The 23938-nt window shown below is 39.3% G+C and overlaps 2 protein-coding genes across 5 annotated transcripts in view; both read left to right on the top strand.

The window, feature by feature from the left end:
- RABGAP1L (RAB GTPase activating protein 1 like) overlaps positions 1-23938 on the top strand; it is a 444263-nt gene that overhangs the window by 240514 nt on the left and 179811 nt on the right. For all 4 annotated transcript variants that reach the window (XM_059674299.1, XM_059674298.1, XM_059674300.1 and 1 more), the window contains one exon: positions 13233-13346. In XM_059674299.1, coding sequence (XP_059530282.1) covers positions 13233-13346 — 114 coding nt within the window. The remainder of the gene's footprint in view (positions 1-13232; positions 13347-23938) is intronic.
- On the top strand, positions 2000-2855 carry LOC132220351 (protein cornichon homolog 2-like). The gene has a single exon (XM_059673341.1). The coding sequence runs from the start codon at positions 2004-2006 to the stop codon at positions 2568-2570; it is 567 nt and encodes a 188-aa protein (XP_059529324.1). The 5' UTR covers positions 2000-2003; the 3' UTR covers positions 2571-2855.

Raw genomic sequence — 23938 nt, 5'->3', positions numbered from 1 at the left:
TTCAACAATAAAGATAAAATTTAAAAAAAAAATTCAGACTTTAAATATCCCCTCTTAGCAACTGGGATATGTTGGAAAAAAATTGCATAAAAATATGTGGCCCTTATAACATTTAAATTCATATATTGATGTTATGTGATAAATTTATGCCAAATAATTATTTTATAACAATAAATAAAATGGCATCAGAAAAAAATAAATTCATAATATATTGATTAAATGGTTGGGGGTGGTATTTCAGAAGTGAGAAAGACCACAACCATAAACTGTTTCTATTTCTATATTTTTCTAGTGCTGGTGTTATAGAACCTAAATAACTAACTGTTCAAAATATAAGAAAAATCCTTTTTTCATGAGTATCTTCTAGTCTTATGAAGTAGAAAATAAGATGTTAGTCTTAATTTATTACTCCCAGAGTGTGCTAATACAAAAAAAAAAAAAGGAGGATTTTTTTTCTGATTTAACATGGCATTAAAGACCATGAGCCTATTAAATGCTATAATACAGTGGTACAATAAAGAGGAAGGAATTTCCTGATTCTTGCCTAACCTTGACCTCAATCTACTACTTTAAGCTATTTCACTGAGAAAGAGTTAACATGTAAACTGTGAAGTAATTTTCTTCTAGCAGGGTTTTAACACATTATGTGATTTATCTCACTTTTAAAAGACTGACTTTAAAATAATATGGAATTTGAATATATCCTTATATTTTTTTTGCTTTTCATATAAAATGAAGTAAAACTCAGAAAACCCCAGCTTTCTGTAATAATGACTTTTGGCAATTCCAATAGCAGTAGAATTTCTGATTTCTATTTTAAGATGGAAACCCATTTCATTTTTCCCCTTGTAGTTTATATAACATCATGGTATACATTTTACTGTGAAATTTTGATTTAGAAATCTCTGAGTCTTTGTCATCATCTTAGATTTTGTTGCAAATTATTTCCTTTTGCTACTGTTCTTGATTAAATGAGGTCAGAAAAGCATTTAAAACTCAAAGCAAAAAATGATAAACTTTGGGTCTCTTCATCATAGGAAGTATATGCTTACCATGCCTGCTTCTCTTATTCTATTTATTGAGCATCCATTTACTAAGCACATGTAAAGGCTCAGGAACCAGGGAAACAAAGATAAATATACTGATCATGATACACTTAGAGGTGACAATCCAGTGAGGATATTCAGATATGGGTACCATTTAATTAAAAGAGCAGAGATGGGAGTGGAAGTTCATGCCATTGAGAGTGAGAATATAAAAAGGACACCTGATTATATGGAAAATTCTGAATTGAGTTTTTGATTTGTTAAGTTTAGATGTGGAATGATAGCTCTCTAAGACTAATAGTTCCCAAGTAACAATTTATCAACTTTTGCTGGCAATATGAAATTTGCAGTAGCTTTTCAGATGATTCCGATCATTAATAAGGTTTAGAATCTACATTAGTAAAGATTAGGAGAGAGAAGACAGATGGTAGCAGAAGTCATAGGAATGGGTATGATTTCCCAGGGACAGCAAGGAGGGTGCACAAAGAACAAGGCTGTGGTGGTAACACCATCCCATGAGGAGTAGGCAAAGGAAGAATCAGCAAAGAAACTAAATAGGAATATACAGTGTCAGGAACTGGAAGATATATCTACCTAAATCTCCCAAGTCTTAGAATAGTAATATCATTTTTGAATCCATAACAGAGAAAAAAGGTGTAAAATAAAAATCTTTAGGTTTATACTCATGCTTTGGCTTTATTCCAAAAAGGATTAGTCACGTTGCAAATGTACCCTATGCAAAAGGTTTCTTCTACTTCCAGAGAAATCTGTTGGAGAAACGCAAATGGACAATCATCTTACATATAGAAAAATAAACAGGCGGGCGAGGGATCGCAGGATGAGCAATCGGGCCCGGGCAGTCGGCAGCGGACGCCCCGCCCGAGCCCACCGGCCCGTGGCCCCGGCCCCGGCCACGCCGCCAGCATCCCCCAAGCCCGTGCCCGAGCCCTGCGGGCCATGCCCGGCAGGCGTGGGCCGGGGGGGCGTCCCCTTGCGCCCGGGCCCCGCGATGGCGCCCCCCCCCCCCCCCCCCCCCGGGCCATGGCGTTCACCTTCGCTGCGTTCTGCTACATGCTCACCCTGGTGCTGTGCGCCTCCCTCATCTTCTTTGTCATCTGGCACATCATAGCCTTTGATGAGCTGCGGACCGACTTTAAGGACCCCATCGACCAGGGGAACCCAGCGCGGGCACGCGAGCGTTTAAAAAACATCGAACGCATCTGCTGCCTCCTGAGGAAGCTGGTGGTCCCAGAGTACTCCATCCACGGCCTCTTCTGTCTGATGTTTCTGTGTGCAGCGGAGTGGGTGACCCTGGGCCTCAACATCCCCCTCCTCTTCTACCACCTCTGGAGGTACTTCCACCGCCCTGCGGATAGCTCTGAGGTCATGTATGATGCAGTCTCCATCATGAATGCCGACATCCTCAACTACTGCCAGAAGGAGGCCTGGTGCAAACTCGCCTTCTACCTGCTCTCCTTCTTCTATTATCTGTACAGTATGGTTTATACGCTGGTGAGTTTCTAAGGGGGAAGCCGGCCAGGGAGCGAGCCCAGAACGGACCGGACGCTTGTGCACCCCCAGCCCTGCTCCTCGGGCGCAGTGGCCTCAGCCCTGAGGAGGGAAGGGGCACTGGTGCCCCCAGCCTCCTCTCCACCCCCCAAACTGCTGCTGCGGGGACCTCCCGCCTTCAGAGCCCACTCCCCTTGGACTAGGGCTGGGCAGAGCTCTAAATAGGGGCAGGAGCTCCTCTGCCAGCCTGTGGGCATGGCGATCAGTCCTGGAAGGGGCGGAACCTCCGGCCTTGTCCAACTTTGGGAAGGACTTGGGGCCCTGCCAAGGGCCAGGGCTTGACCCTGGAAGTTCTGGGCCACCCCCCTCAACCCCACCCTGAGGCTCCCCCTGCAGGTGGGGGGATACCCACACCCAGAATGAGCAGGCTCAGCAGGGGGGCAGTCCCACTCCTAGCCTGCCCTCTCCCCTTCCCCAGGCTCTCTCTTCAGACTGCTTCCTGTCCCCATTTGCCCCAACCCAGCCCACCTGTCTCTTGGACCTATTTTCTATGTTGCCTGGAGGAGTCCAGCACCCCCTCCCCGGCCATTTGTGACAAAATATGAATAAACTACTGCAAACACCTAAAAACAAACAAACAAACAAAAAAAAAACAAAAAAAAAAGAAAAATAAAGTAGAGCATCAGAAAATAAAGTTCTAATATTAGCCAGGATTTGTAAAACAAAAAACAAACAAACAAAGCCCTATTGGACACTTACTAGATGCAATTAAAGCATTCAATTTATCAAAATGACCTTTAGAATTGAGAACTAGAACTATCATAGTCTCTCAGGAAGAAACCCTTCTGTTCTTAGCACTTCCCATTTTTTGGTTGTTATTATTGTTGTGGTGATCAGTGCATTCTCAACTTCTAGATGAATAAAAACTGATGTTAATGGAAACATATACTGTTATAAAAAGAACAAAATGGCAGGTATATAACCTGACTTGATAAAAAAATTCATTGCCTTTTCCAAAACCCACATTCTAGTACAGAGTAACTTTATTGGTCCTGTAGGATTTAAAAAATATACACATTATTGGCGTTACTGCCCATGTGCCTGACCTTTGGACCCCAGCTTCTCACAGGACTAACACTGCGTGGCCCCTAGGCATGCCAAGTGCTCTCCTCTTTGGGCCTCTGCTCACACCACACTTGCTGTCAAAGAATTCTCTTGAGATCTTTCAATTTTGTTGAGCCCATGTTGTCTGCAGTACTCAGCCCAGTCCCCAGCTCCTGTAGAAGGCCATTTTCACCACTTCAGCCCTTTTGCAATCACTTTATCTCCTGAATTCCTGTAGCTGCCATTGTCTCTATTACTTACTTGGCTGATAGCATGTTTCCTTCCATTGGGATTTGCAACTATATTTTGCCTTTAGAAATAGATCATAACCTCTTGCAGTTTAGGAACAATATTGTCTATATCCCATGCTTTTTTGATCCTGTAGATCCTCATACAGTGTATTGCACATGGCAAGTGTTAGCTAAATTTTGAATGGTAAGCTTTCATATAAACATGTTCAACTAGGAGCCCATTATTCAAATATATGAATTAAAACATCTCTTAATTCATCTAAATTACAATTATAAATTTTGGAGGAAGCCATGTTAATTTAGGATAGCATCGGAATCACGTTTGGTAATTCATTGGCGCCATCTGCAAAGATAAAGGTCAGCAAAGTGCTGCAAAAGTCTAGAAACATATTGCCATTCCACTCCCCACCTCAGGGCTTTTACATATGCGTTCCCCTTTGCCAGTAATGCTCTTTGTCTGAATATTTGAACCCTCACCTAAAGAGAGGCAAAACCACCATACCTAAAATATCAGACCTCTCCTTGCTGTCTCTTTACCTTGATTTTTGTTCATCATACTTTTCACTAACCAGTATTACATGCTTGCTTTTTAAATATATTTTCCCAACTATTAGAATATAAGCTCCATAAGGAAGACATTGTCTTGCTGAAAATGATATCTTCTGCACCTAAAACAGAGCCTGATTCTTAGTAGGTGCTCAGAAAAGTATTTGTTGAATACATGAATGAATTTGTACTATGCAGCAAATAGAAAGAAAATATAATTGAGCTCCAAGAATTTCAAAGAGAAAGATCTAAAGTGATTGAAGTGGTAGAATGCTTTCTAAAACGATTAAAAATTATCCAGCCTGTAAAAACAGTAATGAGGTATATACATGGTCAAAGTTAATAAAATTATAAAATGTAATAATGAGATAAAAATAAGCATGTTTTTCAAATGCTGGTTATCAGAGACATTCTTTAAAATTTTGTGGACAAATGAATGTTTTGTTCTTTTTACACAGTGGGTAGTAAATATGGAGTTGTTAAAATGTTTATTTCAAAAAGGTTTAAAGGGCTGCTTTGAGAAAAATCATAAAGCAAAGTTATAAATGCATCTCACTTTGGAAAGTAACAGTATGGAGTATAGTTATTGTGCTCATTCTAACAGGCGTTGGAGGGTTTATCAATCACTGTCCATTGGTAGGAATTTCGAATACTGCCAAGTGTCCCAAATGAACCTTTATTTGGGGACAATGAGTGATCAGCAACCCTGGGAAGGAGGTCATGTCCAAATACGGCCATAGATGCATCTGGTAGGTATATTTGGAGTCTAAAGGTAACCCCAGATAGTCATCATAGAGAGTCATCTGTAGCTCTGACCTTGATTTCCTAGGAGCTCAGTGAAATTCAGACTGGGCTTCAATGCTTCTTAATTTCCGGGTCCAAAAGGAATCCTTTGTTCTATTTAAACCTTTCCCACTCCAGTCCCGCACTTCCTTCAGGATCAAGGTATCTATCATGAATATTTACTGGTCTTGTAAGTACACTTCCCTCTCTCCCCTCCCTTTGCCTGCCCTTAGGCTTCACGGTTGCTACTCTACCTGAAGAGATTTCCTAGAAGGTGAGACCAGAATATGGCTTGTGTTTTTGACCTTCATGTCAGGCTTTGATTCTGAGACATTTGGGAACATCTGTGTCCAATGCCCTCAGAACAGCTTGCTCACAATATGAGATAGTTGGCGTTAATTTTATTGCTTCCATATTACCCCATTTATGCTATGACTCCCCCTCCCCCCCCCCCCCCCCCGCCCGCCCGCCCATATTCAAGAAAGGAAGACTGGCAGTGATCCAACCTTTCCAGATCCTGATTTTAGTAGCACATTTGAAACTGGATACACTTTTACATTTTCTCCTTTCATCTCTGCCTCTTTGGATTTTTGGCAAACATCAAGGCAAATCAATCAGACCCACCACTGCACACCCATCTGCTTTCAGGGACATGCAGGCTGACCAGTTTGTGATGTTTACCCTAGATCTAGCTCCAACACAGAATTAAAGGAGGATCCCTGTGGAGGAAGGATAGATAGAAGGCACGTTCTAAGGTCACATGTTTTAAGCTCTGAATCATTTATCTGCTGACGGGTGGTGGTGAGGCGTGCTCTACATTGGCATTTTTAGTGACACTGACAAGATGGCATGGGACTTCTAAAGTTGAAATGATTTTGTCGAAGATGAAAAGTGAAAATGCAGTTCTTCTATGGATTTGACAATAGAGATTGATAAAAAAAAAAAAAAAAGATGCTGTCATTGCTGTAGAAATGTAGCAAATCAAGGTCCAGTCAAGGTGTTCATTTATCAGGACATTACTTCTACACTTCACCTGGCACTAAGGTCACATGTGAAAACTGCCATCCTCACTAAAATACCTTTCCTGCTGTTGACAGTCCAGAAATTGTTTCATAAAAAATACTAGGCTATGGCCATCCACACTTGTCTTCCTAATACTTGATGACACTTGAATGCTGTGTTCATTTCTTGCTCACAACAAGCATGTAAGTGATGATTCTTTTCAAATAGGAATTAAGAGGATTACAGACTGTGAGGCTATATACATTATATTGGAAGAACAGCTCATGTAATACCCTTGGTAACAGTTTTAAATTGAACCCACTTACAATGATCAAAAGTTAATCGAGCTGCTCTCATCATATCTCTTGGAGATGGTTTTAGTCTGATCTTCAGCCAGCTGAATTATGTCCTCTGTTGGACCATAGATTTTTTTTTGCACTGGAGATCAGCATCTTTTTTGAAGATTTTTAGTATTATGATCTAGTTGTTTGGAAATTAAAGAAAATCCTTAAAAGGTTAACTAAGTATAAATGTATCTGGTGGTAGTGTCAGGGGTGGGGGTGGAGGGAATAAAACTCAACTTTTAAGACTTTCTTCCAACTCTTTCCCCACTACTCCTAATTTCTGATCTGAGTCAGCTTTTGTGTGTGACCTAACCGGACCCTTCCTTAGGCACAATAGAAGGCCATCTTAAGGACTTTGTTTACCAGCTAGGTTACATTCTTGGTGGTGACAGTCCAAAAGGGAAGCATGCAATCGTGACAATGGCATTTGTCCTCTCCATAACTATGACTTTATCCTTTGCTTGATCCTCTGAAGCTAAAGTCATGATACTAAAGTGGTAGCTGCTCTGGCAAATTTAGCTTCCACTTTACCCTCTCCTTCCCATCCTCCTTCTGAGCTTGTGTACATCTTTCTTTATTGCATGGACATATGCAAGACTGGAGCCAGAGTGTCTGTCAGTTGATAAAAACATCACTTTATTCAAATAATTGTTCACGTTTGCTTTTATTCATGGATTAATAGAAACAAGGATAATTTAGGACACATAACATACAGGACAAGAAATTCAGAACAGGGCATGTATGCATTATGTCATCATGCTCAAAATTCTAAGGAAATTGGTTTCATAATCATGTTCATGATATCCAAAGAACAGTTATTTACTTCATTATTTAGTGTGTACAAATACAGAAAGATGTCTAAAATGTATGTTCACCAAAATATTTAAACAGTTAAATGTGATTCTTGAGGAAAGGGGGAATAATAATTATTTTCATTTTTTTCTTTCTCTAGTACTCAGTTTATAGTAAGCAGTGTACTAAGCACTGTATACACATTATTTTATTCTAAACGACATGAATTTGGTGTTATCCCATTTTACAGATGAGGAAACTAATGCTAAGTGAGATTAAATAAGTTGTCAGGTTTCATAGGTATCAAGTAGAGTAGCCAGAAATAGAACCAATGAGCTCCTCTGGCTCCAAAAGCCAGTAATCCACTATCATGGCCTGAGGATCAGAATGCGAGACGCATTTACAGGAAAGTAAATGCTGGGTCAAGTTGTCAGTCTCTGGATACGGGGGAAGCAGCTGCTCATGAAGGAGTGACTTCCCTCTTTTCATTCTGAACATGGTTGGCAGGACTTAAGGAGACTCTTCTCATGGGGACCCTCCAAGAAAATGACCTCATATCAGTTTTGGTTGTGCTCTACAATGTTTTTAGCCATCCTATATAATAAAAGCCTAATGTGCTAAGTGGCTGGTCATCCGGCCATCCATTCAACCGATCAAAGCGTAATATGCTAATGATATGCTAAGGCCACTCAACTGCTCGCTATGACATGCACTGACCACCAGGGGGCAGACGCTCCAACCCGTAGGTTAGCTTGCTACTGGGGTCCGGCTGATTGGGGCTGAGAGTAAAAGGCTGGACATGCCCTGGAGCCCTCCCACAGTCCCTCCCTGGCTGGCCAACCTCCCGTGTCCCTCCCCAGTCTCTATCGTGCACCAGTGGGGTGTCTTGGCTTGGCCTGTGCCCTCTTGCAATCTGGGACCCCTTGGGATGGTGGAGAGCCAGATTTGGCCTGATCCTGCAAGCATAAAAGGCTAATATGCAAATAGACTGAACGGTGGAATGACTGGTCACTATGACGTGCACTGACCACCAGGGGGCAGACAGTCAATGCAGGAGCTGCCCCCTGGTGGTCAGTGCAAGTCATAGCGACCGGTCATTCCACTGTTCGGTCTATTTGCATATTACCCTTTTATCATAGGATGGTGAATTATTTGGCCTCTTTTTTTGTCCTTTCTATACATTTTACTTTTTGTAAAAATGACAAATATAATTTGAATAAGACTAAAAAGAAAGTAATGAATATCAAAGAGAACAGTTGTTTTATTCTTCTTTGAGAGTTAGGTTTGGTGACTCCCTGTCTCTAATATTTGTTGAATGGGTGAGGGAGTGAATGAATTTGGGGAATTAGGTGTGGATTCCTGAAATATATTTATGGACACACACACACACACACACACATACATACATACACATACATACGTACTGTTCCTGCTCTCAACAATATGGGTAATTAGCTTTAGCTTAAAAAATGATTATTTTTCTAGTCTAGTACACAATTTCATTCATTTTAGTCTATACAGACTCATAAGAGTCTACTGTATATCTTGACCTTTACTTCCAATGAACAATGTAACAATAGTTAGTCTATAAAGTGAAGTTCCAGAAATTATTCCCTTAGAAACTGAGATCAATATGTAGGAAGAAAACTCTAGAAGCACACAAGTGCAGAAAGTATTTAAAGGTAACCCTAGAAAGGGAAAGTATATTAAGTAAGGAAAAGTTTATGAATTGTAATTTCATTTGATTTTTTGCCTCTTTAAAAAAACAACAAGGAAGATTCACATATGCATAGAAAGAAATTACTCAATCTTAAGCAAAATTACTTTCTTGAAATTGCTGATCAATTTCCCTTTTACTTAATCAGACTGTTTGTACCATTTAGACACAGCATGATGCCAAATAGTAGGCAGTTACTAGGGAATATAGTTCAATGATTTCTCTCTTTAACATCTTGAAAGCTGCTAAAAAGAGTTATCCACTCGGCATATGTTTGCTCTTGAAATAGTCCAGCAACGGTAGTGATAACATTTTCATTGGTTATCTTTTCAAATAGTTTGTAAATGGAAACGATTACTGTATGGAAAGAGAACCCTTCTCTTGGAAAACACCTGGACAGTGAAAACTTTCTTCTACCTGGTACCAGACTCCCTCCTTCTTCTCTAGACCAGACCAAGTAAAACTTACATGTCATAGTGACACTCTTTATACATTACCTTCATATTCATCCACCTTGCTCAATGCCCACCTCACCCTAAAGTATTCTTTATCAGTAGAAACTGTCTTTACCTTGATAAATATAAACTTTCTATGTGTGCTTTTTCTTAAGTTATGCTATTTTTTTAAGTTTCATTTTTATTCAACTCTAACATTCCATTCCTGTAAGCCATCAGAATTTTCTCTGGACTGATTTGCAATATGTTTGGTGTTTGCTAGCAAATGTGGAACTTTTCAGTCCGTGTCCTTTTTCTATATGATAGAAGATCTAATTACCACCCAGCATGAAATAGCAGCTGAAATGAAAAAGGCAGCAAGACAAGGCACTGGCTTCACTTGAAGCCACACAGCTACTTCCTTTATGCACGTCTCAGCTAGAGAGCAAATGGAAATACCATTCATTAAAGTAACTCATATATTAAACATTCTTTTCCTCCCTGGATTTAAACTGAAAGGGGATTTGTTCAAATCTTTATGGAAGCAGGACATTAAACAAATATTTTTAATTTTCTGTGGTATTCATTAAGGTATCCTTAAATTATGTGAAATATTTCCATCATCGGGGTTGCTAGACGTTGTCCCAACACATCTTCTTGACATGTAAACAGATAAAACTAACCATCTTTACAGAAATGAAATAAAATCAAATGAATCATTAATCATTTTTTCATAAGGCTTAGAATTTTACTCAATTTGGAGCTTTAGGATTCTAAATCTGGAAAAAAATAACTATATATATAGATATATCTATATATCTATATATATATCTTTTAAAAAGCATTTGTCATCTTAATATAGTAGTTTTGGGGCTTTTTATTTTCTGGAATAAGTTGGGGAATTAACCTCGCAGGGGGAAAAGATTGATAATATTTCACTTTTTTAAATTACTGTGGTTTGGACTTTTCAGTTATTATATTGTCCAAAATTACAAAGATAGATACCAGGTGGTATTGTGGGGTGTGGAGAAACACTCTTCCTACGGTTTGTATGTATTGGGCACAACTCTGGAGGGAAAGCAACTTTATCAAAAATGGAAATACGCCGAAACCGGTTTGGCTCAGTGGATAGAGCGTCGGCCTGTGGACTGAGGGGTCCCGGGTAGGATTCCGGTCAAGGGCATGTACCTGGGTTGCGGGCATATCCCCAGTAGGAGATGTGCAGGAGGCAGCTGATCGATGTTTCTCTCTCATCGATGTTTCTGACTCTCTATCTCTCTCCCTTCCTCTCTGTAAAAAATCAATAAAATATATATTTTTTTAAAAAATGGAAATACTAGTAATGCCCTAGCCGGTTTGGCTCAGTGGCTAGAGCAGCCGTGGGCAAACTACAGCCCGCGGGCTGGATCCGGCCCGTTTGAAATGAATAAAACTAAAAAAAAAAAAAGACCGTATCCTTTTATGTAATGACTAGAGGCCTGGTGCACAAAAATTTGTGCACTCGGGGGGGAGGGGGGGTCCCTCAGCCTGGCCTGTGCCCTCTCGCAGTCTGGGACACCTCGGGAGATAACGACCTGCTGGCTTAGGCCTGCTCCTGGGTGGCAGAGGGCAGACCCAATCCCTAGGTGCAGCCCCTGGTTGGGCTCAGAGCAGGGCCGATTGGGGAGTTGGGGCGCCGCCCCGTCATGCACAGAGCAGGGCAGATTGGGAAGTTGTGATGCCACCCTCAGTCACGCTCAGGGTAGGGCCAATTGGGGGGTTGGGGCACCGTCCCCTGTCACACTCAAGGCAGGGTCGATGGGGAGGTTGCAGAGCCACCCCCTGTCACGCACAGAGCAGGGCCTATCAGGGGTTTGGGGCGCTGCCCCCGTCACACACAGAGCAGGGCCCGTGGGGGGGGGGTTGGGGAGCTCCCCCCTATCAGGCACAGAGCAGGGCTGCTCAGGGGGTTTGGGCGCTGCCCCCTGTCACGCTGATCCCGGTGCCGGGAGGCATATTACCCTTTTACTATATAGGGTAGAGGCCTGGTGCCTGGGTGGGGCCGGCTGGTTTGCCCTGAAGGGTGTCCTGGATCAGGGTGGGGGTCCCCACTGGGGTGCCTGGCCAGCCTGGGTGAGGGGCTGAGGGCTGTTTTCAGGCTGGGAGTGACTGAAGTTCCCAACCGCTCCTTTTTTTCTTTTTTTTTTTTTTTTATTCTGGGCCAGCTTTACCTTGAGGCTTGGCTCCAGCTCTTAGGCCTCCGGCTGAAAGTAGGTTTCTGGCCGTTGCTTACAATGTTGCCAATCTGCTGGCTGAAGTCCGGCGGTATTTGTTACAGAGTTTCTTAAACTGCCCGCTCAGAGGCCTGCAGCCGCAGGCGGGGAATGTTGGTTTCCTCCGTCACTGAGGCAAGCAAGCCTCATGTTAGTTTCAAGCTGCCTGGCTGCCAGCCGCCATCTTGGCTGACAGTTAATTTGCATATCTCGCTGATTAGCCAATGGGAAGGGTAGCAGTCGTACGCCAATTACCATGTTTCTCTTTTATTAGTGTAGATGTTTACTTTGAATTTATATTAGTTCACACAAACACTCCATCCATGCTTTTGTTCCGGCCCTCCAGTCCAGTTTAAGACCCATTGTGGTCCTCGAGTCAAAAAGTTTGCCCACCCCTGGGCTAGAGTATTGGCCTGCAGACTGAAGGGTCTCGGGTTCGATTCCAGTCAAGGGCACATTCCCAGGGTTGCGGGCTCCGTTCCCAGTTGTGGGCATGCAGGAGGCAGCTGATCAATGATTCTCTAATCATTGATGTTTCTCTCTTTTACTCCCTCTCCCTTCTTCTCTGAAATAAATGGGAATATATTTTTTACAAAAAGGAAATATGTATGTCTTTGACCTAGCAAGTCCACTTTTACGAACCTATTCTTGAACATATGGATACAAATGTTTCTAGTGATATTATTTGTAATATAAATAGAAAAAATGCAAAAACAATTATTATTAGGAGAATATTAAATAAATTATGATAGCCCTAGCTCAGTGATGGCGAACCTTTTGAGCTCGGCGTGTCAGCATTTTGAAAACCCTAACTTAACTCTGGTGCTGTGTCACATATATAAATTTTTTTATATTTGCGACTATAGTAAAACAAAGATTTATATTTTTGATATTTATTTTATATATTTAAATGCCATTTAACAAAGAAAAATCAACCAAAAAAATGAGTTTGCGTGTCACCTCTGACACGCGTGTCATAGGTTCGCCATCGCTGCCCTAGCTGGTATGGCTCAATTGTTCGGAGCATCATTTCATACATTGGAAGGTAGTGGGTTCGATTCCCAGTCAGGCACATGCCCAGGTTGTGGGTGCGATCCCTGGTCAGGGTGTATATGGGAGGCAACCAATCAATATTTCTCTCTCTCTCTCTCTCTCTCTCTCTCTCTCTCTCCCCATCTCCCTTCCTCTCTCTCTCAATAAATACATAAGTAAATACATAAATAAATAATGATATATCCATATCCAATGTACCTCATTCTTTTAAGTAGCTGCTCTTAGAGAGAATGAAATACATTTGCATGTACTGATAAGGAATATTCCAGAGAGACTATGTTCTTGGGTGGAAGGCATTGATGGGAGGGGCATACTTTTTATGTGCTGTTTGAATTTTCTTTTACCACGTATATGTGTTAGCTTTCATAATTAAAAAGAAATTTCAATTTTTTCTTTAAGGACTCCGCACAGGAGAGTGTTATCACTCGAGACATTCATCGGACGTTCCCTGCACATGATTACTTTAAAGACACAGGAGGAGATGGCCAGGAATCGCTCTACAAGATCTGCAAGGTAGGGCCCTCGGCCTCAGGTTTTCTAATTGATTTTATAGACTATCTTTCAGGAACCCATCTGAAAGAGCTTGAGATTTCTTACCGTCTTCCTTTCTTATGTGCTCTGTGCATGTTCTCTGCTTTACATGGAAACTGCCAGACCCTCAGTCCTAAGTCCTGAGGTATCTTTTTGGCTGCGTGTTTAGTGCAACTTGTGAGGAAGAGGCACGGTATAGCCTCAGTTTGGCTCTGCTGCAAACAAAAGGGAACAGAAGGTCCTCTTCAGGCCACTGCAGTAAACGCTCAGTGGAGTCCCCATCTCTCTGCCCTTCTGACAAGATAATGTGATAGTTGTCTCAATTTTTGACAGAAAGCAGGATTAAGAAGTATTGTGGCACCTGTTATTGATATAATCTGTGTTGTCAAGCGTTCGTCTTCGTGCAGTTTGTATGTCCCATTTTGAAATCTTTCTTCTCCCTCATGGGTGGTAGGCCTGGAAGAAAACTGTTTCCTAGCATTCAGTACATATGCTTGGGTACAAAATATTCTGTCTCTGTTAGTGGAGAATACTCATTAGAATATTATTCATTTCTCTAGGTCATATCAGAAATGCAGAATGACTTTTTTAGTCATTATATGAAGTTAACTCCTCATATTGTCGATGCTAAGTGAGGCCAAAGACTCAAAATTATGAAAGCATTAAACAAAGTTGCCCCTTTCCTCACACTTAAGTTGCCCTACAATGTGTGATGGGTATACTCAGCATTATCCTCATCTACCATTGCGATAGAGATGAACAAACAGTGAACTATCCAAAAATCTGTAAAAATATGGAGAAAAAGCAAACACTATGGCTAATTTGTAAGTTAGATAACCAGTTCCTGAATAATCAGATTTAGCCTTTTGAACATCAGAGATGAGCCGGTAGGTAATCGAAGTATACTCACATATCGACATCATTGTATATTTGCTGTTTTTTAAATGGTGCTTATAAAAACACTTGCCTGCATATGCTAACCAAGCAGGATTGATATTTAATTGTGCAAAGGGCTCAGCTTTCAGTAAAGTCATCCTTGCATGTTTGTGGGTTAGCCCTCCGCTCACTCCTGTCTTGTTTAGTCTATATTGTCTTTTCTTGTCTCCTGATGGCCTCATTTTTGAGGATTATAAATATATACACTGATCAGAAATCTATTTTTATATGGATGTATCATTCAGAACTAGAAGTGCATAAATAACTGAAAATCTGAGAATGTACTGATTTCTAGAAAGTGATACATCTTTTAGTTTTAAAAATGTCAAACCCATCCAACACCACAAAAAAAAATGTATAATGTATTTATTATATGCTTGTAACAGGAAAAGGTAATTATTAAAAATATTTTCTAACTATTTTGAAATTCTACAGGCTAATTAGCTTCTGGCTTGTGTAAGGCAGATATCAAAATGTATGCCGTTTCTAAGTTTATTTAGAAGGGCCTGGTTTACGGGATATAGAACAACATTTTCCCCTTAGCGTTGAGTATGTTTTCAATCTATCAGTGACTTTTCCCTCAATTTTTCTCTGATTGATGCTTGATATTTTTTTCACATAACTAAACAGATGGCTCCATGCTTGCAGCCTCTGACTTAGTTTTACTCTATTGTACTAAAAACAGTATTTGCCTCATTATGTAATATTTAGAGGGAAATATCTGAAAAATTACTAAACACAAAGATGAAAGTTAAACAGTTGGTAAATTTAAATACTTGCTACCCCTTGCTTTGGTATTGCAGGCTAATAATCCATTGAATTCATTAAAAAATATTCATTAGTAACTCACTCATGTAGCCATCTTACTAGATTTTTATCAATGTAGATTTTGAAACATAATTAGTTTTAAAAATTTATGTTTATTGTTGAAAGTATTACAGATGTTCCCTTTTTCCCCCCATTAACTCCCTCCTCTCCTCTCCGTTCCCCTCCCTAGACCTTCACTGCATTATTATCTGTCCATGGCAATTAGACAGTTTTAAAAGCTGTTTTGGGGTAAAGAATATTATAAAAATGTAGCGCTAAGATACCTTAATTGCTGACTAAATTGCACTAAATTTTGTAAAAATTGCAGAGAACAAAGGAACCATATTAAGAACATTTCAAAATTCAAGATAGTAAATATAAATTGATGAGGGTTGTAATATTGTACTAAAATATGAATTACTTAAACATAAGTTTACAACAGTCTTTGATAATGGAGGAGAGCAGAGATGAACATATCAGAAAATGTTTTAGAAACCAAAATTCACTGGAGTCCTACCATGAATTAGCAGTCAAGTGCTCATAAAGGGAAGCTCAGGTGGTGGTGATAACTCACAAATTGCACAGCATACTTATGAAAAATTTTGACTTCAGTATTCTCAGGTTTGTACATCCTATTTCCTTTGCTTTTTGCATTCAGTTTGAACCATAGTCTTTCATTTTATGACCGCCCCATGTCCCCTATTGTGTGTGACTTTTAGGCCACAGAGTGTGACCTACCTGTTCTATCATTTTAATTTCTAGAATAATATCCAACATTATACTTCACACACTCAGCAGTATCCCTTTGAGTTTACATTCTGGATACCTTGCACAAAACCAAATAAACATTCATAATACATTGATCTAAAATCAGCTGTTTTGTTATATAATCTTGAAATAATGACAGTTTTGCTTCTTCTTACCAATTTCTTTTTTTCTTCTTATTCTTTTTCCTGTCTTACTGCACTGGCCAGAACCTCTATTATAGTGTTAAAATGAAGCAGTGAGAGTAGATATCCATGTCTTACTCCTGATTGTAAAGGATCAGCATCAGCATCTAATGATGCATCACCAAGAATAGTGCATCTTATTCACATCAGCAACACCCGTATAAATCTTTTTTAATATAGTGCCTCCATGTGCCTTATAATAATTTCACATTTACAGAGTGCTTTCACACTTACTACCTCATTTATTTCTGACAACTCCTTACCCGTAAGGCCTGTACGAGTTACAGTATGCTCTGCTCTTAAATTGAGACAGAAATTAAGAGAATTTCAATTACAATAAGTATTGAAACCAATGCTGGTTTCAAGGATACAAGAGTCTGACTTTGTAGCTGAAGTTTTCTGTGGCTCTGGTGAGATGAGAAATGGCCTGAACTGTCAGGTTAGAGGGAACACAGTTAAAAACCTGCTGTCATGTTTTAATGGCCCTGTCAATTTCAGCTTTTGCCTTTTAATATCATTTTCACAGTAGGAGGAAATCAAAATGGTTCAAAGATTCTTATGTTGTCATAAATTTATGTGTGGAGTTGAACTGGAGGTATAATAGTAGAGTTCATAGGATTCTGAATATGTAAAGGTTGGGCTCCCCTACCACGCTTCCTCCTTCCTGTCTTTCAATAACATGTTTTAAAATAGTGTCCTTCAAAGGAAGAAAAATGTGATACCATCCCAGGTGTCTTTAGCACTTTTCTAATTTACATATGATGTAAAATCTGTTTTCTGTTGGGGGACAGGTTGGTGCAGTTTAAAGGACTGAGCATCAGGAGATCTGGTTCTGGTCCCGATTCTTCCCCTAGGAAAATCTAAGATTTGGAGGAAAGCCACTTTTCGGATTTGGTCCTCATTAGAGTATGGGGTCTGATAAGATTATTCTACTTTCAATTTGCTATGATTCTTAATGTTGTTTTCAAAATTTTCCTAAAATATAACAGATGAATTCCTATGTCAGGTATTCTCTCTCTCAATACTGAAGCTATAAGGGAGTGTGATTTAACTTTGAATATTTACCTGGCTTTCTGCTGTTGTGTTGGGTGTGTGTTTCAGGAACACCTGAAATGGAATACATTTAGTGACTTACTTTTAGATAACTTCTTTTGATGAGAATTCTTCTCTATGGCTTTCTTTTTCACTTTATTAATGGTATCTTTTGATGAATAGAAGCTATTAAAAAGTGAGGCCCACTTTATCAATCACTTATTTTATGGTTAGTGTTTTGGTGTCCTGTTTAAGAAGTATTTGTCTAATCCAAAGTCATGAAAATATTCTCTGATGTATCTAGACATTTTATTCTTTTGCTTTTTACATTGGAATTATGATCTATCTAGAGTTGGTTTTTGGATGAGGTAGAAGTCAAGGTTCATTGCCCCCCGCCCCATATGTATCTCTGATTGATCCATAGTTATTTTTAAACAACTATTCTTTCCCCTACTGTATTGCTATAGCATCCTTTTTATAAGTCAGATCCATGTATATGTGGGTTTGTATCTGGGCCATTCTTTCTTTTTTGGGAGTGGGGGCAGGAGTTGTATTTCTTTTCTTTTTTTACTGAATATGTTTGACATAATTATACTCACTGTATATTTAAAGTATACAGTGTCTTAATTTGATACATTTATGTATTATGATTGCCATTGTAGCAATATTTAGCATCTCTATCACATTACATAATTACCTTATCTTTTTAGTGGTTGGATAATTAATTTTTTGTGTCTTATTAGCAAGTTTCATGATTGTAATAATATATTATTATCTATATTCATTATATTGTGCATAAGCTCTCTATGGCTAATATCTACTCATTGCAAATTTGTACCCTTCATGAATATCAATCTTAGTCTCCCCACCCCCACTCCCTGGTAAACATCATTTCACACTTGGTTTTCAAGTTTGACTTTTTTTTTTTTTAAGATTCCACATTTGGGTGATATCATATAGTATTTGTCATTTTTCTGTCTGACTTATTTCACTTAGCATAATGTTCTCAAGGTCCTTCCGTGTTGTCTCAAATGGCAGGTTATCCTCCTTTCTGGCTGAATAAGTATGTATATACACCACATTTTTGTTATCCATTCATCCATTGATGGCACTTAGGTTGTTTCTATATCTTGGCTATTGTGAATAATAGTGCAATAAACATGGGAGTGCATATATCTCTTAAAAATTCTGGGGTTTTTGTTGTGTGTGTGTTTTTTGTTTGTTTGTTGTTGTTTTTGTGTGTGTGTGTGTGTGTTTGTGTGTGTGTGTTTTTGCTGAACCATTTTATTCTATTTATCTATCTTTGCCCATTTTATTCTATTTATCTATTTATCTATCTTTGCACCAGTACCACACTATAATAATGTTAGTGGCTTTATAATGTCTTGTTATCTTGTATTGTTGGGCCTACAACTTTGTTTTACGTCAAAATTGTTTTTACTATCTGGTCCTTTGTAGTTTCATATTTTAAAATTAGCTTGGAAGTTTTGGAGGGGGAACAAAACACCTTTGAAGATTTTGATTGGTGTTGCATTGAATTGATATTATGCTAATTTTATTAGTTTTTCAAAGAATCAACTTTGGCTTTGTTGCTTTTATTTATTAAATGTTTGCTTTCTATTTCATTGCTATCTGCTCTTATTTTTTTAAAAATATGTTTTCATTGATTTCAGAGAGGAAGGGAGAGGGAGAGAGATAGAAACATCAATGATTAGAGAGAATCATTGATTGGCTGTCGCCTGCACGCCCTCCACTAGGGATCGAGTCCACAACCCAAGCATGTGCCCTGACCAGGAATAGAACTGTAACCTCCCAATTCATAGGTCAACACTCAGCCACTGAGCCACACTGGTCAGGCTGTTCTTATTTTTATTATTTTATTTAAAGTACAATACCTGATGTCCTATGAATATATTCTTATTTCTTTTGATTTTTATTTACTTTCTCATGTTTTCTTCATGCTTGATTGTTTTTAATAGAATTCTGGATTATATGAGAATTATAAAGGTTTAGATGATGTTTATTCCAGAGTAGATTCATTGTTCCTCTGGTGGGAAGATGGAGTATTTACGGGAGGTGGGGGAGGGAAATCTTTGATTCAGGTTTGACTTTTTCTTGTATAGAGACCTTTCCAGGATCTTGACTAAAATCCTGAGGCATTTACTAGAGACCTTCTTCTTTGGTCGGTCCTCCTTCAACCTTGTCCTTGACATTAGGAAACTATTGAAATCTCTGCTCATTTATATTCTCAGTATATTTGCAGGCCACTTTTCCCAAAATTTCCACTTCTTTGAGACATTATTTAGCTCCCATGAAGAAATAGGAGTGATCAAATTTTCACAATGTTCCCCTCAAACTTTTTGGTACACAAGTAATTGGTTAATACTTTCAGATTTTTCTAGGGGAGTGGGGAAATTTTCATGATCCTTTTGTTTACATTGGGATAATGAAGGTACCAATTAGCATACTGATAAAATCTTAATCTCTCAGAGTAAGAGTTTTACTTAGTTCTGTTCCTTCCTTTAAATCATCCATTTCACATTTTCCATTTTAGAAGAATTGTCTAATTCTGCTACATTGCCAAGGACAATGTTTATAGCCATTCAAAACAGCAAATGCACACTCACCCATATACACATACACATATAAAGAAGCTTCATGACGTGTGTGTGTTTGTGTGTGTGTGTTCCTGCTTAACTCTTGCTTACAATATCTCAAAAACATTTTATATTTGTTAGTATCACTAAAGTCCTTCATGACGGATTAGCTTCGTGTTTAAATTTTGTGGTCCTCTTTAATATACATATTAATAGGATAGACTTTCTGAGTCAGAGCTCAACTAAGAAGATAGGATGTTATTTTAAATAATGGATTTTTCTTCTGAAACTGTAACCGTGAAAAGGTCAGGTTTGTGAAGCTGGAGTCCTGGAAAGAGAATGACCGATCTATAATGCTTTTGAGAGTGTCTGAGGAGAATTTAAAATTTCCTTTGTGTGCTTGGTCCTATAAGCTTTCCTTGAAATAGCTTTGTAGTTTCTGTGGAGCCTGTGGTCTTTCAACTGAAAGGCTAATTGAAGCCATCACACCATGACTATGGAGTATAGAAAGGAAATGGTGGGATTCTAAGGATGATACAAAATGTTTAAAATCAGAGTACAGGGATTAGTGTTTACCCTAAGGGCTTGATTATAGCAACTTTTGAAAAAACAACATTACCCTTTGAGGAAGATAAGAAGTTAGATTACTTTTTAAAATAGAGAAAAAGGAAGAACAAAATGAACCTGTAAAGACATAGCACAAGGAGTCTTCAAATAAAATGCTGCTTATGGCGCCTCCTGCATTTATGGATTTTTACAACATAGAGATCTATTTCTATTCTAGATTCAAATGCCTTCAATATCCTAAACAATAAACGCGCAGTTATTTCTGAGTGAATTAGTTATGGAATTATGGGGACCTGTTTCCTGTTTACTAATTATTATGCAGTTGGCAATATCTTTATAACTCTAAAGCCTCCTCCTTAACCAGACCTCTTCCTGCATCTTTTAAAGACCTGGGAAGGGTGTGAATCTGAATTGCTTTCCACCTCCTCCCCATCTGTCCAGATCTTGGTTGCCCACTTCCCTTGTGAAGCTTGTCCTACCCACTTCTACCCACAGTGATTTACAGATTAAAAATACTTTCTGAAATTTAGACCATTATTATGGTTTATGTTTTGAACATCACCTGATTAGTTTCATTTCAGTCTTTGAGGGAAGAGGCTACCTCTGACTTTTTTCTTTGTCTCAGAGAGCAGAGTGCAGTACTAGTTACACAGTGTCAATATAATTAACTCAGAGGTCTTGACTCATGAAACTGATAGTGTTAGTCTAGGTTTTCTAAGAAACTTGTAACCAACACAGGATTAAAGAGGTAAGAAATATATTCAGGGGAAATGCCTATAAGAGAAAATGGGGGGGGGGGGGCGGGGGAGGGTAGGGGAGAGCTAGGAGAGCATGGACTCCAGTGCTCGTCTGACCCCAAGGGAAGAAGAGAGGAAGGAAAGTTGGATGGAAGTGTCTGAGACTGTAGGTTCTTAGAAGGAAAGTTTGACAAGGCCAGTGGGGAGTCCTCAGCCACAGTTGCCTGTGAGGTCCCACATCTGCCGAAAGCTGGCCTACCTATGTGTTCTTGCTGTGCTCAGTCATTGGCTGGGAGCAAACCATTGGAAGTGTGGCTCAGGTGCAAATGCAGGATGAGTTTCAGAGCACAGCAGTGGAGACCCTCTGCTAATTACGTCCCCATTGGTGGAGATCTGGGAGACATATTTTCATGGTCATCATACTGATATTTTAGATAACGTTTAATGTATAGAAACTCTAAAAGAGCTCTTTATTTCTATCACTTTTTTCTTCTGTAAAGTAATTTTATTCACACAGATTATTCAGGATAATTTCCTAAGATCAGGGCTGTTGCTTAATTTTAGAGACTTTGTTGAGGATAGCCTTTATGTATTATATTTTTTAAGTCAAAAGTCCAAGAATGTAAAAGAAATACTCTGAGTAATTTACCATTATCACACAGTAGTTCACTTTTAATAGAGGCAATATTTTTAAGGTTATGGTAGTCTAGTTATTTTACATTTCCTTCTTTAAAAAAAAAAAAACCACACAAGTATATCAGTTCAGTTCTAAATTGTTGCCAAGGGCCTTTTTTTGAAGTGTTATATAAAAGGAAAGTTACATCTAGGAAGTTTGCCAGCTCTGTTAGATAAGAAAATGGCTTTGTGAGTATCAGTGAGTACATCTAGCCTCTATGTTTATCATCACCAGTATTTAGATTATTTCATGTCAGTGAACCTATTTTCACAGCTTATGTAGATACTCTGCTTTTACCAGCATATAGGACAAACTTAATAACCATTTTTAAAGCCTCAATATTTTATTATTACAATCAACAGACAAAATGATTCTGTCAAATCTATGTCCATATGTATATTTCCATGTCTATATATTTTTTAAACAATCTCAAACTTACAGGAATGTTGTAAGTACTGGAGTTTGGTGTTTTCCACTATTTGAGAGTGATTTGCCATTATGGTGCCACACTGACCCCCAAGTACTTTAGGGTGTTTTCTTGTAGACAGCAAATGTATGGGTCATGATTTTTTATCCATTCAGCCACTCGATGTCTTTTGGTTGGAGCATTTAGTCCGTTTACATTTAAAGTTATTATTGAAAGGTACTTGTTTGTAGCCATTTCTTTTTTGTGTGTGGCTGTTTTCTTTCTGAGCTTTTTATTTCTTCTTTTTACACCAGTCCCTTTAGCATTTCTTGCATTGCTGGCTTGGTGGTGATAAACTCCCTTAGCCTTTTTTTTGTCTGTGAAGCTTCTTATTTCCCCTTTGAATGATAGCCTTGCTGGATAGAGTATTCTATCTAGAGGATTCAGTCCTTTGCTTTGCATCACTTTGTAAATTTCCGTCCATTCTTTTCTGGCCTGATGTGTTTGTGTTGAGAAATCATTTGATAATCTAATGGGAGATCCCTTGTATGTAACTTTCCGTCTCTCTCTTGCAGCCTGTAAGATTCTCTCTTTATCCTGAACATTTGCCATGGTAATTATGATGTGTCTTGGTGTGGGTCTTTTCGGGTTCACCTTGTTTGGGACTCTCTGGGCTTGTGTGACTTTTTTCTTCCCCACCTCAGGGAAGTTTTCTGATATTATTTCTTCGAATAGGTTTTCTAATCCTTGTTCCTCTTTCTGTTGTTCTGGCACCCCTATTATTCGTATGTTGTTTCGTTTCATGTTGTCCCAAAGCTCCCTTAGACTCTCCTCCTGTCTTTTAATTTTTTTCTCCAATTGAAGTACAGTTTGGGTGTGTTTTGCTTCCTTGTCTTCTAATTCACTAATTCGGTCCTCCGCTTCTCCTAGTCTACTCTTGATACTTTCAATGGTGTTTTTTTATTGCAGCTATATCACTCTTCATTTCTTCTTGGGTCTTACTTAAGTTGTTGATTTTTTCATCTGTTTCTTCTTGCTCCTTGTATATATTGTTGATTTTTTCCTCCATCCGGTTTATGCACTCTGGGACCCTTACTCTGAATTCTTTTTCTGTCAAGTTGCATGCCTCTGTATCACTTAGCTGCTTTCCAGGCGAGTCCTCCTTTTCTTTCCTTTGGGGGTTTCTTTGACTACCCATGTTTGATCTCACCGACATATATAGATATTGAGTCGTTCAGTGGCTGCTCCCTGGGTGGCAGTGGCTCCTCGGGCTGTGGTTGCTCCTTGGGTGGTTGTGGTAGCAGCTGCTCCTCCATTGGTAGCAGGTCCTCTGGTGGGTGCTGTTCACAGCTGTGGTGGCTCTTCTGGCTGGTGGAGGGAGGCTTCACACACAGAAACTGTTCCTCAGACAGAGCGTGTGGTGATCAGGAGGCCGCTGTTGCTTGGATCTGCTTTCTGTGGGGAGAAGCAGGGCTCCTCTGAGTTCACGTAGTCGCGCTGCTTGAGAGCCGTTGCTTCCGGGTTAGTAGCCGATCTCTGGATGCCGGTCTTTAGGGTGTTTTCTAACAAGCAAGAATATTCTCCCACATAACTGTAATAGAACCTAGAAATCATGAACGTAGCATTGATATATTGCTTCTGCCTAAGCCTTAGACCAATTGTCCAAATAATGTTCTTTACAGAAAAGGAGCTAGTTCAGAATCGCACATTTCATTTAGTTGTCGTGTCTCCTTGATTTCCTTCTGTCTGAAACAGCATCTCACTCCTCCCTTCACTTTCTTGACCTTGGCACTTTGGAAGATTACAGGCCAGTCATTTTCTAGACTGGCCCCCCTCATTTGGGTTTATCTGATGTTTCCTCACGGT

The sequence above is a fragment of the Myotis daubentonii genome, chromosome 18 (assembly GCF_963259705.1).
Source record: "Myotis daubentonii chromosome 18, mMyoDau2.1, whole genome shotgun sequence".
NCBI lineage: Eukaryota > Metazoa > Chordata > Mammalia > Chiroptera > Vespertilionidae > Myotis > Myotis daubentonii.
The sequence above is the reverse complement of the archived record's forward strand: the minus strand, read 5'-3'. Positions and strand labels throughout refer to the sequence as shown.